Source organism: Polypterus senegalus, chromosome 8 (genome assembly GCF_016835505.1).
Source record: "Polypterus senegalus isolate Bchr_013 chromosome 8, ASM1683550v1, whole genome shotgun sequence".
Lineage (NCBI taxonomy): Eukaryota > Metazoa > Chordata > Cladistia > Polypteriformes > Polypteridae > Polypterus > Polypterus senegalus.
In genome coordinates, this window is record NC_053161.1 from 106577377 (window position 1) to 106596318 (window position 18942).

Below are 18942 nucleotides of genomic sequence, written 5' to 3' on the forward strand. Positions count from 1 at the left end.
ATAGTGTTCAAATGTTTTTTCTTTTTGTAAAATTAGTGGTAAATAGAATTTACACATTTTGTTCATTTCATAACCTTGGTCCATAATTCATTGAAGCACAAATGTTAAGTCTGAATGTTACCTTAGCCCAAGCTGACATTTTTTAATGTACTTTGTTTTGGTGGATGTATATTTGTTTAAATTCTCAAATAAACAAGTTTCATTTACATGTTAAGCATACCTTTCTGTAGAAACATTGCTCCAATAGTGGTGAAACACTTTTTTGTGGTTAACCGAATACTGGCATGTCAGCTCTACAAATATTTCAGTATCAAAATTTATCACATTGTACATCCTTAATATTCAGTTCTGTTTGTAGTATTAAATCTTTTGTCATGGGTATGGAACACAGTGAATTTTTTTATTTGGAAGTTTAACCACATGGGAGTTCCACGGTTTTGGAGGTTTGATACATACAATCTCTGCTTGGCTTTGAGCTTATCGAACATTACTTCTAACCTGTGGTGTTGCATCATGCAGGTTGAAGTCTGTTTGCTGTAGTCTATTGTGTATGCACTCTAGGTATATTTGTAACAAATTCAAAATACCACAGCCTTTTATTGTAATCACGCATCATTCCATTCCTCCATGAAAAAATTAATTCCCAATGCTAAATTTGTTTTGGCACCAACCCTGGCTAAACCTAAAATTTCTCCCAGAATTTACACAAAGCAGCTGTTATTTTATGCCCACAGATACACCCTCGCTCACAACCATTAATTTCCAATTCATGGAGCCTGCACGTCTTTCTCTACAAACTTCCCAAATACAATGACTAAACCCAGGACACTTATTGTGATTCTAGTGTGCATTCATTTTTCTGGTCTGCAGTTATGGGCCATTGTTTGCTTGGTCATCTGAGAATCTTTTGGATTGATTGTTTAGTTTTCAATTTTGCTCTAGGTAGAACTCATTATTATTTATTTTATGTTTGCAACCTTATCATTTTATCATTGGTGTGGTAGTCATTAAGCTAGAGACTCTTGCTAAGGAACTCGTACAAGCGTGCCACTTTATAAAAGACCATTGTGTGTTATGCAGCATTCCAGATTGTGGATGAACCTCCTGAAAAACCAGAGTGGTGTTCACGGTGTTGTGCGTATTTACAGGTTAAGAATTTAGCTTTACTTTCTCAACAATGATTTTCGTTTATGTATTAGGCTTTGGTATTTAGGAATGTAAGTTTCACAGGTGTGGACCTTGGGAGTATTTACTTCCTGTGATTCTAATCTAGTCCATCTCCTGATCCTCAAATTTCATTCTTCCTCATTCTGTCTTGATCAGTGAATCAGCAGCACTAACATGTCAACTTACATATGTTCTATACAGCATTCAGTTATCTAGTAAACTACATATCCAATTTTAGTGGGGTTAATTGTGTTTGTCAATGTTTAAGTGTAGGGGTTCTCTTACATTTTTGTATATATATATATATTGTGGAAGTTGACCCGGACACAGACAGGCGGACATGTTGTTTAAAACAACACACGTTTATTTACAATATATTATTAACAATAAATGGTCACACAGACCCAGTAATGGTCACTAAGACCTCAGTCACGTGCACAAACCCCAAAACAGTCCTGGCCACAATGCCTTTCTTCGGGCCGCCTCCACAGCTCCTCCTGAGCTTCGTCCTTCCTCCTCCCGACTCCAGCCTCAAATGAATGGAGACGGCCCCTTTTATATGGTACCCGGATGAGCACCAGGTGTTCCCGGCATTCCTCCTCTGGCCACGCCCCAGCGTGGCGGAAGTGCCGGCTGCTCTCCGGGCGCCGTCATAAATCTTCCCCCCAGCACTTCCTGGTGTGGCGGAAGTGTTGGGGTAACAGGTCCCCAAGGCATTGGGGCGCCTCCTGGCGGTGACCACGGGCCCCTACAGGTAGGGCTTCCATGCCCTGTACCCGTGGCCCCCAAAGCAACCCGGAAGGCAACCCCCACGTGATTCAGGGTGGGTGCAGACTCACATCCGGTCCTTCCCGTCGTCCCGGCCGGGTCATGGCCCCTGGCACCCTGACAATATATATATATATATATATATATATATATATATATATATATATATATACATACACACACCTGAAGAAGAATTTCCCCTTTGCATTTGCAAGAATATCTCCAATCACAGCACCCAACCTTTTTAGAGGTGGGCATTTCCTGTTAACTCTGGGTTGCATATATTAAAAGATAGGGCCTCACATATCAAGAGAAAAGGGAAGAAAAGGAAGCATCAAAAAAAAAAAAAGATCAATCAAAAATCTGCTATCATTTCATCAAAAGGAACAATAGATCATCACTTTTTATCCAGTTACACATGGCAGTAACGTGTTTTGGACTTTTTATTTTCCACTGTCCATAAGCTGTTGAACTACTGGCTGGACTCACTGGTTAGATTATTCTGGTTCACTTTCAGGAATGACCCCATTGGAATTGTGTTTTGCTGTCATTAAATCTTTTGGGACTTTGCTGGTTTTCATCCACTTTTTTAATCTCTGTAGTTACCACTAGTTCATGTTGAATTTTGGGTGTATACAGATGTTTGATTATAGTTTTATAATTTATATATGTCTCATGCTTAAGACAAGGGAGGTCAGGTCCATTTCTCTATTTTTCATTTCACTGTAAATATGTGCATCTGCATTGGGATCAGGATTGGGACATTCAGGGTGTATGCGCAGTATTTCACCTTTGTCTAATATACAGTATATTCATTTTGCACCTACTGAACATTAATCTTTAACAAATGCATCTGTTTTTGTCTGTTGACTGGGGAACTTGAGTGGTGGCTGGGTAAGAAACTGAAGGATAAGTACAGTTTGGTGTGAAGGGGTCTGGACTTTACTCAAGTACAGCTGGAGTGTGCAACCTGCCACCATCCAAGTGTGACTGTGGTTGTTACACACTGTTAATACTATACTGCTCAATCTTCAATGTGCTCCTCAGACTCAGACACATGCAGTTTCATGATATTTTTCTTCCTTACTCATATTTCACTCACAACATTTACGGTAGATGGGAATGTACAGTATTTTCATCTAGAAAAATTAAATTTCCTTGTTACTGTTGTCATAAGTATACATCACAAATTACAAGGTACATTTTCTGAAATCAAAAATTTCACCATTAATAAGTGGAAGCTTTCAGGAAGTTTGAAGGCCTGTTTTCATGTTTGGACCAGTGCCCCACAGACTCCAATTTAAATGTCAATTAAATGACAAGAACAGAATTTTTCAATTTATAAAAACATCCTTCACTTAAGAGCACAATTTTCTGAAGGAAATGAACGTGTATTCTCTTTCTGCAAGCATTTTATATTCCTCACCCACATGTGTGTGTCGCAGCCTTTGTACCTGGCTGCACCCTTTTACTGTTTGAGATGCCATTACTTGCTTTGCAATGGTGGAGCTGTGAACTCCTTGCTGTAGTTGGTTTGTTGATTTTACCCTTTACCATTTCACTTACGATTTTATTCTTTTGTATTACTGATTCTCCTTTTAACAGCAGACACCTTTATCCAAGGGAGTTTGCTTTCAGATATTTATAAATACATTTGAGCAATTTGAAAGTATAAAGTTTAGAAAAAGTACAAAACAAATTTTAAAGATGAGGACAAACAGCACAAGTACACAAAACTAGCAATCAAAAATGTATGCCATTAAAGTTGAAGTTTTCAAAAGGATTAGAATGTCTAAAGTGGTGTCATCTAAAAAGCAGCAGAGTTTTTTTTTATGAATGGCAGATCAGTTTACACTGACTAGCAACTGAGGCTGAATAGAGTGCATCAGTCACCACTCTAGCTTATACAAGAAATAAACTTCTCAATCAGACAACACCATAGCAGCAATTGCTTTAATAGATCAGTAAGATGCAACCAACAAGCTGTCTTCAGGTCAGACTGTCAAGTATTAGTTGTTCACGGTTCTCAACTCAAAGGGTACCAAAACTGCCAAGATCAGCCACAGGTGGGGAGAGATGATCATACGAGTGTCCATGCAAGTCTCGCAATATTTTGCTCACTCAAGGCAGGGCACCACAAGTTGCATTTTGGTAATTATTTTTCCATGGATCCATTTCTCAACTTTATCATGCAGCTACAACAAAGAAAAACTGAGAATTTATTGGAAACTTTGATAAAGTTCAATGAGCACTTCTGTTTACTTCTTGACTTAACTGTGAAAGTCAAGTGTAGTCATGAGTGATGTCAACCTGCCTGTTCTCCATGCCAAACACATGCTATGCTGTAATTCAAACAGCCTCTCTGGCCACCTGTCTTGCTGATGGTCTCTTCCAGAATACCACCATGATTCTATTTGGAATTGGGGAAAAAGTCCACTTGTTTTGTGCAGCAAAAGACGACGAAGAAGATAATGACAAAGAAGGAACGTACAAACTTCCCAAAGGGCAACCACCCAGTTCCCCACAACAATTATAATGAAATGTTATACTCTTATCCTCTTGAAAAATACTGTATATAATAAACAGATATCTGGCTAAGAATATTTTACTTATATTAAACTAGATTGCTGTAAACAACAAGACTGATGGTGCAATTACTGTGGTTCACTGTATAACACTTGAACCTTGAACTTTTTTGTTTTGTTTACATTTGGTCAACTTTTTCCATGAAGAGTCACGGGGAGTCAAAAGGTATGAATCATCCCTTGTTGGGGTACCAGTGCACTTCAAAAAAACTGCTGAAAACACATTATTTTAACATGGCCTTCTCCTAACCTCACAGTAATTTAAACCTGATACTCTGTATATCCAATTTATTATAATAACTATTCGTGGTGGCTCTAAAATCTGCACTAACTACTACTCTCTCTTCTGTTTCTTTTTCCAGTGTCTTTTTGGTGGTGGTGCATCTACTCAAAGCACCGTGATGTTCCAACAGTGATGGATTAAGAGCCAGAAGTCTGCATGACCATCATCATCAAGAGCGTCCGTGAGAATCCTAAATACAAAGAGGACTATTTCATTTAGGTTAGGTAGAATGCCCAGAGGGGACTGGGCAGTCCTGTGGCCTGGAAACCCTGCAGATTTCATTTTTTTTTCTCCAGCCGTGTGGAGTTTTTTTTTTCTGTCCTCCCCGGCCATCGGACCTTACTCCTTTTCTGTGTTAACTAGTGTTGTCCAACTTTAATTTCTTATTTTGTCTTTTATTTTTCTTCATTATGTAAAGCACTTTGAGATCATTTTTTGTATGAAAATGTGCTATATAAATAAATGTTATTGTTGTTGTTGTAGAGGGCACATTCACTCACTCTTTTCTGTTTTAGCCTTAGCTCTGCCCACAGTCCTTTTTTTGTATTGTCATTCATCCACTTGCGGGCATATTTTTGCATGAGCTCTCCTCAGAATTCTACTTTGTAAGTTGGGTTTGTAAAGAGATACAAGTTTGACTCTAATGGGGTGGGGGCTTAGTTCCAAAGTTATTGCTTCTTTGTCTTACACATTATCTGGTGAACTTGATTACTGGTAATTATAGTGTTGTCAAATTGATGAGGCTTACATTATAGAAAGGGAAGAAAGCTTTACTTGATTATGTCTTGAAGCATTTGCTTTTGTAACTCCATTCTGTTTTTTTTAGCTTTCTTGTCAGTTTAGTGGAAGGTGTTCTGCCTCACTTTTGAGTGCTCCTTATTGCTAAGATTCAGGTTCAGTTTTGCTTTGTTCCTGTATAGCTAGATTTGTTGCCCTGTGGGTATTTAGGGAATTATGTTTAGCTGTATGAGGTAGACAGCTTCAGGGCTAAAGGTTTTTGTATTGTGAAGTTATTTTTTACCAGTATTTTATGTAATTAAAGTTTGGCATCAATCCTGCTTTATTTGGCAAGTTATTCTATCATTGCCTCCAAGTATTTAAGAATAACATTGAAACTATTGATTTGAAAAGGATGATGATTGTAGATTGGTACATTAATTCCAGTAATTATTCTAAGGTGTTTAATATCTTTATTGGTAATTAAGAATTTGTCAATTAAATTTGTTTTTTTCCCTTGAGTTTAATGCTAATTTTGTTGTTAATTATTGAGGTTTGCTAAATAATAAATTGTTTTCTTCACCTGCTATGGCTTGCCTAGGTGCTACAGATCCAGGTCAACTAAATTACAACCATTTATGGTCCAAGTGCTCCAATATGCCTCATCTTTATATGAGAACTTTTCAAATTCCACAGCCAAAGTTAGACAGTTGAATTGATATGATGCTCACCCACTTTGGCTGGCCATGCATGTCATAATATATCAAGCCTAGGATACATATAAATCTAAAAATATACAGTACATGTATTCATATGTGAGAGAAAATGAAGTATCCAGAGAAATTACAAGCAGGTCCCTTGAAATGAAAATATGCAATCTACAGAGTTTTTGTGTTTGGGTGGCAAATCAAGTCCATATCCTTGTTGCCATTTGATAGCAATACTAACCACAGTGCCACTATATTATTATATCACGCCTGTTTAAAATCTACTATACAGTATGTAGTGACATCTCTGTATTAAGGGCAAATGGGCCAATGACCCCTATCTCCCAGCAGAGGGCACAGTTCTCCAAAAAATTACCTTCTTAGCATTAAGTTTACCCCTGGAAAAACAAGCCAAAAACGTTGGTATTTACATGTAGTAACAGTAATAAAGTAATAAAGAAAGTAAAGAAATAACTTTTTTTCCCCAAACCATCAACATAAATATACTGTACTAATGAAGATTTGTATACGTCCTCTATGTTACATGTTTTGAAACAATCAAAAATGCTAAGCTCGTGCATGTAAGGGTAGAATGTCAGGTCTAATTCACATCATCACCATGGCCTACTGTGTTACTATATGCTACCACATTGCAAGGCTTGGTGACCTCCACATTTCACCCGATATGAACACTGATTGCATTGTTAAAAGTGCTTAGGGGGCTACTGTGTTCCTTGTCCTTCTGCTTCATCACAGTCACTTTGCTGTTTTGCCACACAGCTACTTACTTGCTCATGCTGAAGTTTCATGTGGCCGAAATCATCAGGCATATCATGGCAGTTTGGTTGTACAGTGCCATCTGATGACAAATTAACATTTTCATTACTGTCACTTTCATTTCAATTAATGGTTTAGTTTCCATCCTACTAAATATTCATGAGTTATCAAAGAAAGGCAGAATACATAGAAATATTCATTATTTTTTTACAGCATGTTTCATCTCCTAGATGGGATAAAATTACTTAGGGTTACAGTTAGCATTACTTGGGCGTAACACTGTACATGTAAACAATGATTAACCCAAGGCCCACTCGAGGTTAACCATTTTTATACAGAATTGAGAAATGCTTGAGGTTAAATGTCAAGGAGGTTAAATAAGTAGTGAACGTCCCTCAAAAATAGTTTTGTTAAAATAATCATTTCAACTTGGTTGTCAAATTTTTCTAGTTTTCCATGATATGCTCTTATCTAGAAAAATATTCGCTTTTGAAGAATGTGAAGTGTTCTTTGTCCCTGGTACCGCTAAACAGTTTCTGGGTTAATTAGGCATGTCCTTTGACCCTGCAGTGTTCTAGGCATACCTTTGATCATGTGCAGCCTGAACTTTTCATTTCCACCTTGGGCCTTGAAGCCCAGAGTCATTTTAAGAGCCCTAGTATTTGATGTTTTTGTTGTAATGCAATTTGAAGCAAGCATGAAATTGCATATCTTTCTGTTTTGGTTTAGCCACTATTATATCATGAATTGCGAAGATTAATTATGACAAAAAATGTATCATTAGCCTAATACATTATGAAGTACATACAGTATCTACCTTGTTAAAATCAAGCTAGGTTTACTGAAGGTCACCCTATTTCCTGACCGCCCCCACAGCTGCTACCACCTATCCTATCATCCACGACTCCTTTCATAAGCCTCCAATGACTCTTTCTTTGCCATGTCCTTGCTCACCTGGGGTTCAAACAAGGATCCTTCCTGGGATTTGCTGGAGGCCATGTATCCAATCCAATGCATTTACACAGTGGGGCAGTTATTGTAAATGATGCTGGTCCATGTGGCCCCACCAGAACTTTCATGACAAAAACGAAACTGAATATATATTTTAAGAAAGTTTGTATTGAGTTAAGTTTTATTACTTTCGAGATTTAACACTGAAATCCTGGTTTGTTAAAAAAACAGCGCACATAAACAAAATATTACACAAATGTTCAGACTTCAAATTTATTGTAATTTGTGCACAATACAATGAAATTATTAATTGTATAACTCCACATAGTAGTGACAGTACTACAGTATCAAGAAAGTCATGAAAATTGGCTTGGATCCTAAAACAGAGGCTGTCTAAGCTTCAACATCATTTGTTGTAAATGTATTACACATTTAATTTTTTTTTAATAAATTTGCCAGTTGTCCATCCATATATTTTGGAGAATGCCATTTTATACTATAAAAAAACAGTTTTCTCCTTGCGTGTCCTGGGAAAGAAGACACCCAACCAGAGAAGGATGATAAGTAACTCAGGTCATAGTCCAAGTGAATTTGCACTGGTGAGAGGAGAAGCCCTGGGAAACTAAAAGTAACAATGGAGCGTATGTGTGTGTTTAGGGTCATAACTCAACTACACATATTAATTTTTTTCATGGCAGAAACAGTACAAGGGCTACAGATCTAATGTTATAGGGAGGCTATGATAATGGTAGCCATAACCAAGAAAACATCTGCCAAAACCATGAGTTGGCTTAAATTAACTGGCAGCCCTTAATTTCCTCCAAAACACTAAGTGAGTCAGAATGGCATAAGTGAGTGGTCAGGCCATCCCACAATGAGAGATAAGGTAAAAATGCTGCTTAAAAAGACATATGTGCTTATCTATTGTGTGACTTTGTGTGGGTAATATAATGACATACTTTCTTTCACAGAAAAAAAGAAACAAAAATTTTATAAGGCAAGTTGCTGTTATAAAAATTTCCACAACTTTAAATTAAAAATTAAATTTTATAATATTATGTAACAAAAATCTTTCTTCAAAATTCTATACAAAAAAAAAAACATACAGTAATTAAACCCTCCTTACCTATAGCTTGGGCAAGAGCTATGACCACCTCCTGGCATGTGGTGGATTCTGTGACTCCACAGACAATTCTCTGAACGCCATCTACCCATACTTTCAGCTCCATGTTGAACCACAAAGCTGCAGATCACCAACTTCAGCTACACTGGAGTTTCATTATTCCTTGCATCTCGGGACAGGGAATTCCCCAGCTTGTTTCCACTGTAAAAGCAAAGAAACAGAACAGTGACGTTTGTATATTTTTGTGTATTTATCATTATTTTGAAATACTTATAGTACTGATGACATTGGTTAACCACAGGAGAACCTGTAAGATTTTCATGTGATGAATTAATTAATGATTTAGAAGACAATGGGTCTTGCATCATGTAGAAAGAGCAAAAAAATAGACTTTAAAATGGTTACAAAGAAAAAAAAAGATATGACTATATCTTTATTAAATTAAGATTATGCCTTAACAAACCGAACACATTTTTAGCTGTACATTGTCACATTCCCCTTATCTCAGGTAGATCTCACTTCCTCAATCCCACTATAACATGTAGAGGACATCATGACTAATACTTCCCCCTATTCTCCACACAGGCTTGTCCAGGGGCATATTTTGGCACTTGCTCAATCCACCATTGTGTGTAAACAGATGCTACTTTTTTGTCCATAGTCATCAGTATCTCCTCCTATCAAGCCCATCTTTGCCATAGTAAGTTCTAACAGACACAGAGGCACAAGTACATTGATATATTTCTTTAGTGACAATATATTATGTTTATATTATGTTTGGTGTATTCTATGTACAGATCTGATCTAGCACTTGGGCTATGGTTTTCACTTTGTTTTTAATATTTTACACCATGATTGCACTATTATCCATGCTAGCAAGGTAATCTCCTCAACAAATACTATTTATCTATGGTATTTATCCCAAATGCTATTAAAAACACATTAAATCTTTGCAGTAAAGCAACTGTATGCATTTCCAACATCTAACATCCCATACCTGTAATCTGATAATTTTTTGTGGTTAAATACGCCTCTTCACCTCCCTTGCGTTAATGCAGAGGAATTCTGTGGAAGCTCAATTAAAACATGCAATATTACTGAATGTACCTATGGCAAAATGTCATTAAAACTAAAATAAATATATAAATATATAAAAACACAAACAACTTGCCTTTCAAACCAAACCCTTTCTGTAGGTGATGTCAAGGAAGCCCTTTAACCACGTCACTTTTTTTTTAACACTGTCTTAGAAAATCATAAGCAGTCTGTGAACTCAAAGAACCCCCAAGGTGTTTTGCACAGTATAAAGTCTGTTTTCATCAGCACCTCTCAAAAACTGGCTAGACATGCTTAAACTGATTAATTCATTCAGCAGTTATTAAACAAATTTGGAATAGAAATCGCAAATATGCATATGAGGTAGTAATATGAGGGAGCACTAGGAAAGATCTACTATTAACATAGCAAAACCTTCTTCAACCCTCATACTTAAGTGTAGGATCATAAGGGCTGTAGTCAACCTTGGCAGTGCAGGCCACATGGAATGTGCCAACCTCAAAACACACCTACACTTAACACTCACAGTGGGCTAATTTTGAATCACCAGTTAACCTAACCTGCATACCTTTGGGCATTTGGGAGGAGAACCCACATAGACACGGGGAGAACATGCAGACTCAGAGAGCAACTGGGAGTTGTACTTAAACCTAGGGCATTGGAAGATTCATTACTGTTACTAATTGGAAAAGCAAAAGAGATATTGAAAACAACTCCATCTTACAGCTCCTTTCAAATGGTGTTAACTAAAAAAATGATAATCAATAATTAAACATTAAAAACATACTCAAATCAAAACAAAATCCAGGCTGTATATACATTAGATAGGTAGGCATTATAGCATAAGAATTATTTATCTTTCTGATATCATTTTTAGATATTGAATTCTGGACGTTTGCAAAGTGTATATGATCCAGTAGAATCCTGAATGTCAGTCAGTCATTTTCTAATCCACTTAGCCCAGAGCAGGGTTGTGGGGGGTGCTGGATCCTATCACAGCTAACATAGGGCGCAAGACAGGAACAAACCCTGGCCAGGGTGAGTGAGCGAGCGAGCGAGTGAACAAACACACACCTCAGCACACACTACTGGACTGCAGGAGGAAACGGGAAAACCAAGAGGAAACCCTATAGACACAGGGGAGAATATGCAAAGACCAAGTAGGAAGTATATTGAATATTTTAATATTAGTGTACCAATCAGTAAAATTAAAAAAAAAAAAAAAAATCACTTAGTGTATGATCAAATCACCTATCACTAAAACAAAATAATGTATCTTAGTTTAATATTAAGTTTGTGCCTTAATATTTTACAGTAGATGGCAATATTATTTTAGATAGATAGATTGATAGATACTTTATTAATCCCAAGGGAAAATTCACATTTTTTTTTTTTTTTTGTTAATATCATAAAGTCCAGATAATGTTGATGTTCAATCGTTAACTGCTCAGTGGATCCAAACACACAGGAACTACATGACATTATGTGTTACAAAAGAGCAGCTGCAGTTTGTTATGGAAGCACACCTCAGCCAAAAAAGAACAATGTGGCATCTCATTATTTTAATTTACAGTCCCAAGGGTTCAACATAGCATCTGATAATTATGACATCTTGTAACTATGACTTATGTTTATACTTTCAACATATCTTGTAATTATGTTTTAATCACTTACATTTCCAATAGACCTTGTAATTATGGTTTTTAATCTTTTAAAGTTTAACATGTAAAGTTACTTTTTTTCTGACATTTGTACATTTTAACAGAATTACAATTTTGACTTTTAATCTATAAATTTTAAAATACAATAATAATGATTTCAGTTACCATACATTTTAACAGAGCTTGAAGTTTTTGCTATATGACTTTTGCTATATCTTGCAAAAAACGATTTAATCCTCATTTCAAAAAGATCTTTCAATTATAACTTGTAATATCTACATTTTTTTATTCATTTCCGAAAGCTCTCATACTTTTGTGTTGTTCTAAGCTTAAACAAACCTCAAACCTGACAGTATATACAATAGCTGTATTAGTTCAAGATCTGGAAATGGAGAAAGGGTTTGGGGGTGAAGGGTTACTTCATCCTTTCTTTATGCACATTATGTGTTGTGGAGGACTGCCGGCTTCGTGCTCCGGCCCTCACCCCCAGGCCGCCAGGAGGAGCTCTCCTGACAGCAGGATCGTGCCCCGAGTTCCAGCAGGGCCTAATGGACTCCTAATGGACTATGTAGTATTTATACACAGCCCTGCTGGATACCTTTGGGGCCACCGGGAGTCGCTGTAGGGGGGCTCGTGGGCTCTTGTGTGCCCTATAACCCGGGAGTACGTCACGGTCACGTGACAGGAAGGAACGACGTGCTCCCGGGGTGAAGAAAAGGACTGTTTACCCTGACCCGGAAGGAATAAGGAACTGTGGTCTGATTGGGCAGGAACACCTCCGGGTCAGGGTGTATAAAAGGACTATGGGCCAGTCCAGATACTAAGCTGAGCTGGGAGGTAGGAGGGCGAAGTGTCTGGGCGAGGAGGAAGAGTATTGTTTGTGATTTGTGTGAGGAGTGTGGAGAGTGCTTTGTGCACATTGTTAAAAACTAATAAAGAGTCTGGGACATTTACCTGGTGTTTAGCGTGGTACCTGAGGGTTCAAGGGAGCACAAGCGCCCCCTACTGCCACAGTCTCTATTAAAATGGTAAAAAATACCAACACCTGATTTCCCACCCCAAAAAAAAGTACTACTTTGTTAGCCTCACTGGAGAAGTTTACTACAAAAAAAGCACTATAAGTCAAAGGAAAAACAACTGATTGGCAATAATCTCAATATATGGTGTCACTTTTGCTCCTTCAGAGGGATGAAATAAACGTGTAAAAACTAATATAAAGTAAAATGCAACATTATAATTTAATAAATCAAATGAAAAGAAGAGTATAAGCAGCACAGAATCAAACATTTTTTCTAATATGACTGCAAACAAATGACAGATGCACACCTTGAAAGAAAAACACACTAAAAAAATCTAATGTTGTGGGATTTGCTGATTAAGGAGAGGGCTGGGGAACACAGAGATCATGAAACAATTTAACAATCTACTTTAGTTGTGGAGTTTTGTGAAACTCTCGCAAATTAAAGATTGACTTTAAGATCGAGTTTATGATGTTCTTTATAATACATTTGGGAAACACGCCTCATTTTGTTTTTGTATTATTCTGATTTTGTCTTTACTATATTCACAATGAAGATTGAAATTCAGTCCAAAAATGAGTATATACTTTGCAGAAATAAAAAGAATATTAGTTTTACACTTGTTTCAAAGTACCCAAAGAGATAGTAATGTATTTGTAATACCATGCCAGGTCATTCCAACTATTTGGTGGTATGGTAACATAATGCTTTGTACTGCCACAGCTGCCACCTCACAGATGTAGCATCCAGGGCTTGAATGCCATGTCCAGTTTTTCAAGTGGAGTCTGCTGATTCTCCTCAACACTTTTGGGAGTTTTCCTCCAGATACTTCCCTCACATTTTGAAATGTGTGCAGGTTAGATTAACTGTGACTTTCAAATTCACCCTATAAAAGTGTATAAGTGGGCCCTGTGCTGCCTTGTTCCTCCTGTTTCCAGGAAAGCCTCCCTGCAACCCTAAATGGGATTAAGTTGATATAAGAATGTTATATTAATCCTACAATTCATCCATTATTAAGATGTCTTGATCAAGTTTAGTGTCACACATCTTGATTATATCAATCTGTCCTAAATGTTCACATACTACACTGAGCAGTAAATCAACTTAGTTGTAAACTCATCAATGCACTAATGTCTTTGTTGCCCCATTCAATTAAACCGTGCAAACATTTAGATTGTGACATAGAAGCAAATGGAACTCTATCTGCTTCCATCCACAGATGCCCGAGTTTGGAGAACCACCGCAATTAGACAGTCAGTGCTAAATTCCAAACCCAATCATTATAAGGTCTCATTAGCCCCAGACCTGCTGAATGCTACAATTCCAATGAATTAGCCCAACAGACTGGCTGCCTTTTCCTTTGTTGTTTTCCATGGAAAATATCACAAACCACTGCTAAATATTGTATAAAACAATATGTAGACAACACACCTGATGTTCAGGCTACTAAAAAAAAATTTAAATTGCAGTATGAAACAATTTGAGCTCATAATATAATTTTGCAGTTAGTTACTGGCACCAGTATGACAATCCGCAAAGTTATCAGTGGCCAGTGTAGGCATCTCAAGACAAAAATGTGAATCTCAGTTCCCAGATGACTGTTCTGTATACTTGAAATAGAATGTCCACATTGAAAGAATGCTTTCAGCAACAGGGAGCTCCTAGAAACTGTGGCAGGCCCAAGGGTGTGTTAGGACTACATTTCTTCAGATTCCTTTAAAAACAAATCCCCTGAATTCATGCAGCTAAGCACATTATATAGCAGTCTGTAAAGTAAGAAATTACAGTAACAGTACTCTTCGAAAAACAGAACAATGTGAAAAATGAAACTGATAGGCAGATCAGTGGCAGTTACAATGCATGTAACTATGAATAATAATATTAAAACACGTTTATGGCTACTCCCTTCAAGTTGGTATTGCAAAATAATCCATGGTCCTTGTCACTCCCTTCACAGTTCTAGAGCTGCCACTATGTAAATTTAAAACACGAATGAAGACTGAGTTCTGAACCTTACAACATGGCCAGGACACTTACCCTTGAAATGTAGGGCTCCTATGCTTGCTACAAATGTATGAAGAAACCATAGTTGGGAGGTATAACCTTACCTTGGTTTCATATACAGTAAAGAACTAAAGTCCATGAAAATATCTACCTTTTTTCATGTTTATAAACAAAATGTATACAAATATGACCTTTTATTAAGAAAAATACATTTGAGAGAGTAAATGACCAAACACACAGCTCAAAGTATAGTTAAACAGAAGAGTATGGAGGAATATTTCGGACAAAATGAAATAAATAAATAAATGCGTAAATAAATAAAAGTACTGTGAAATGTGAGCATAAATAAATAAATGTGTCATGAAATGACAGCCTTAATAAATAAATATGTCATGAAATGAGAGCATAAATAAATAAATGTGTCACGAAATATGTTTTTCGTTGCTTATTTATTTATTTCATTTTGTCCGTAACATTCCTGCAAACCGTCATGAAATACGGCTTGAAATAAAACTGTCACTTTCACTCGTCAAAGTTGAGAGGGTGGGCTCTAACACGCCCTCTAGTTACTGATTGGTGAATCGATAGCACAAGAATTAATTAGAAAAATGCTTACTACTGCCGATGAAATGGATTCTGCCGAAGATATTACGTATTTCAGAGAGAGAATTGAAGATTTATCGGAAGAAATTACAATGTTGGCGGCCCTTTTAGACTCCGATATAGATGAAACTGTTTTGAAATTATCGAAGAACAGGTGGAACAGACTCTACTACACTCCAGTTCAGGTGATGCAGTACCCTGCTCTGGACGTCCATCCTTTGACATTCCAGCTGAGTCAATAGAACACCTTCTGTTATGCGGTTTAAAAGTACAACAGATTGCAGATCTGTATGATGTATCAGAGAAGACGATCACAAGGCGAATGAGCCAGTTTGATATACGGTAAGCTGTAACGGCTGTATTAGTTTAGGTACTTTGACATGGAATGCCCAAAGCAGCTCCACCTAATATTTTGAACTGAACAACTTTACCACTGATCAGAGCTGTACAGTTGTTTGAAAAAGTAGCTGCGAATATGCAACTGACTTTCTACTCGTAAAACAAGGGTCAAATACTCAGTTCTAAAAGGGCCGCCAACATTGTAATTTCTTCCGATAAATCTTCAATTCTCTCTCTTAAATACGTAATATCTTCGGCAGAATCCATTTAATCGGCAGTAGTAAGCATTTTTCTAACTAATTCTTGTGCTATCGATTCACCAATCAGTAACTAGAGGGCGTGTTAGAGCCCACCCTCTCAACTTTGATGAGTGAAACTGACAGTTTTATTTCAAGCCGTATTTCATTACGGTTTGCAGGAATGTTACGGACAAAATGAAATAAATAAATAAGCAACGAAAAACATATTTCGTGACACATTTATTTATTTATGCTCTCATTTCATGACATATTTATTTATTAAGGCTGTCATTTCATGACACATTTATTTATTTATGCTCACATTTCAGAGTACTTTTATTTATTTACGCATTTATTTATTTATTTCATTTTGTCCGAAATATTCCTCCATAGAAGAGAACCCAAAACCCTGTGGCGTCTCTCAGAATGTTGAAACAAGTCTTGAACCACTATCCCAATCTCCCTTCGACTCAGAAGAAGGTTTAAAGCCACAGCCAATTTGTTCTAGGGGCACCAGGATAGAACTTCTCCTTAACAATTCCTGGAATCCTTCAATTTCTCTTTAAAAAGGGAAAGTTTCTAAGCAGCACCCCAAATGTCTCCTCTACTAGAAAGACAGAATGATTCCTTTCCAGTATCACGGTTTTTCTATTGGCACCTCTGGTACTCTTCAAACAGACCTTGCACTCTTTTAGGTCATAGGCTGGATTTCTATGCTCAGTGAAGTGTATATATAAAACTCATTGTGCAGTGGTTAAGGTACCTTATGTTCATGGATCCCAATTCAATTCAGGTTTGTAAATAAATGAAGTAGGACAGTCAGATTAGGTTAACTAGCATTGCCAAACTGACCCCTATTATTGTGTGCTTTTGTAAATGTTCACCCTAGGATTGGCAGATGCCCTGCCCACTGATTCTTCTTATTTGGAGCCTAGTGCTTTCTAGGATAGGCTCTAGCCTCCCCGTGACCCTGCTTAGACACAAAAAAACAAAAAAGAAAAAAAAGAAGAAAAGGATGGATGGATGGATGGATGGATGGATGGATACTCATACTGCAATGCATTTGTAACTAAACTTGGGAATAAAATTTACCCAGATCTCTTAAGTAACAAATTTTGCCCTTCACTCCATCCTCACTGACTACCTGAAGACCATTCAAAATAAGGATAAGACTCTGTATACTGTGTGACCACTTTGGCGTTGCAGCACCTCAAATCCCAGACACAACCTCACAGACTCAAGTCCCGGTACAATAGAATGGTTTCTTTGGATAAATACCTTACAAACAGGCTTCTTTAATGAACATAATCCCATATAGTGTTTCTTCTTCTTTTCCTCTCTTCTTTCCACTCCTCCGGGCAAGCTTTATCCATCTTCCACCCGACTGCAACTTGCCTGGATGAGGTCAAGTGGCTTCTTTTATGTCGAACCCAGGAGTACTTCTGGTGCTAGGGCAAAGCCCAATGGGAGCACTTTTGGTCAATTGAAAGTCTCAAAGTTGGGATGATGAATCCCTACAGCCTCCCACCAGCAGCATCCCCGGAACTTGAGAAGGCTGCCCTATGGGACTACAATGCCCAGGGTGTCTTGTGGTTGTCCGTACACATAGCATCTCCCAGGGAGGCTGCCACCTAGCATGTCGGGGGAGCATGTACTTCTGCCAGGTTGTCTCCCACTACACTGGCCTCCTGGCTGGGCACTGTTGTTTGGTCTAACCTTGCTGGGATGCCACATGCCCATTGCTGTCCTGGCATCTTCTGTCTGAAAACGGATGATCTTTGCCCTGTGTCATAGCCTCCCGTCCAGGTAAAGAACCTTGCCCCATCACAGCCTTGATGCCCACTCATTCGTGCCATCCATTACACCTGACAATCTCCAGGCATTAAATTGTTTTATATGAATATTTTTTTTTTCTTTAAGTTTAGGTATGACAAGTAAATAATTGCTTTAGCCTCACAAGAGTGTATCAGTTCCACATTTTGAATGTTTTCAAAAGTTCCTTAAATCAAAGTGGCACCAAAAAATTAACAAACAATTGTGCAACCGTTTCCTGGTGTATACTGTGTATATTCCTGGTGTACAGTGAGTGTATATTCACTCTAGTCCTGTGAAAAGCAAGTAAACTCACTTTGTTTTAAACAAGCTTCATACCAAATTGTGTTACTCCTCCAAAGTGTCACATTTGTTACTGATATATTTAAAGCACAAGCAGGTGAAGTCACTCATTCAGCGAGCCTCACCCTGGACATTGCTGGAACAGTTACTCAGCCACTAGACCATGTAGAAATGACAGAGGATGACAAGAACTGGAATTATTTGGGACACATGTTAAAACTGTATGCACTTCCAGGTATTACTTTAAGTATAAACACTTAATGTTGCAAGACAATGAGCAAAAAATTTAGACACTAAATCATCAAATTTTAAAATTTCTTTATTTCAACAGCCTCAACCACAAATACGAGTACCGATGTCCTCCTTTAAAACTCCATGTTTTTTTTTTTTATTAATCTACATATCAGGCAAACTACCAAGGTAGTCATCTGCGATCACCATAGTCACACGGATTGTTTCTTCAAAATCTGAAAGGAGGCTGCACTTCATTGCACTAGCAAGCTGAGATTAACCTTGGGAGTGACCTTCACTCAAAAATATTTGTTGACCCCTTACATTTAGCAGACTAGAATGGGAAAAAGAAACAAAAATGAGTGAGGAATTAAAATAATAAAGGCACTGTTTTTTCTCACACTGATCTAGGATGGCAGTCTTCATTTTCTGTTGTTGGGCAGATAAGTAGTAGTGATGTCTGATCAAGATACTCCAAGACAAAACAGCAAGTAGTCTAAATGCCTGAACAATGTTGTCTAAAATTCCACTGTCAAGCATGTGAGCAGATGGATTGACACAAGCCAGTTCATTTATTTTCCAGTGTAGCAACTTACC

The 18942-nt window shown here is 37.5% G+C and overlaps 1 protein-coding gene across 2 annotated transcripts in view; it reads right to left on the bottom strand.

Annotated features, from left to right (window-relative positions):
* Positions 1–18942, bottom strand: part of rassf8b (Ras association domain family member 8b) — a 206751-nt gene that overhangs the window by 50051 nt on the left and 137758 nt on the right. For both annotated transcript variants that reach the window (XM_039761555.1, XM_039761556.1), the window contains exon 2: positions 9082–9279. In XM_039761555.1, coding sequence (XP_039617489.1) covers positions 9082–9184 — 103 coding nt within the window. In that variant the 5' untranslated portion in view covers positions 9185–9279. The remainder of the gene's footprint in view (positions 1–9081; positions 9280–18942) is intronic.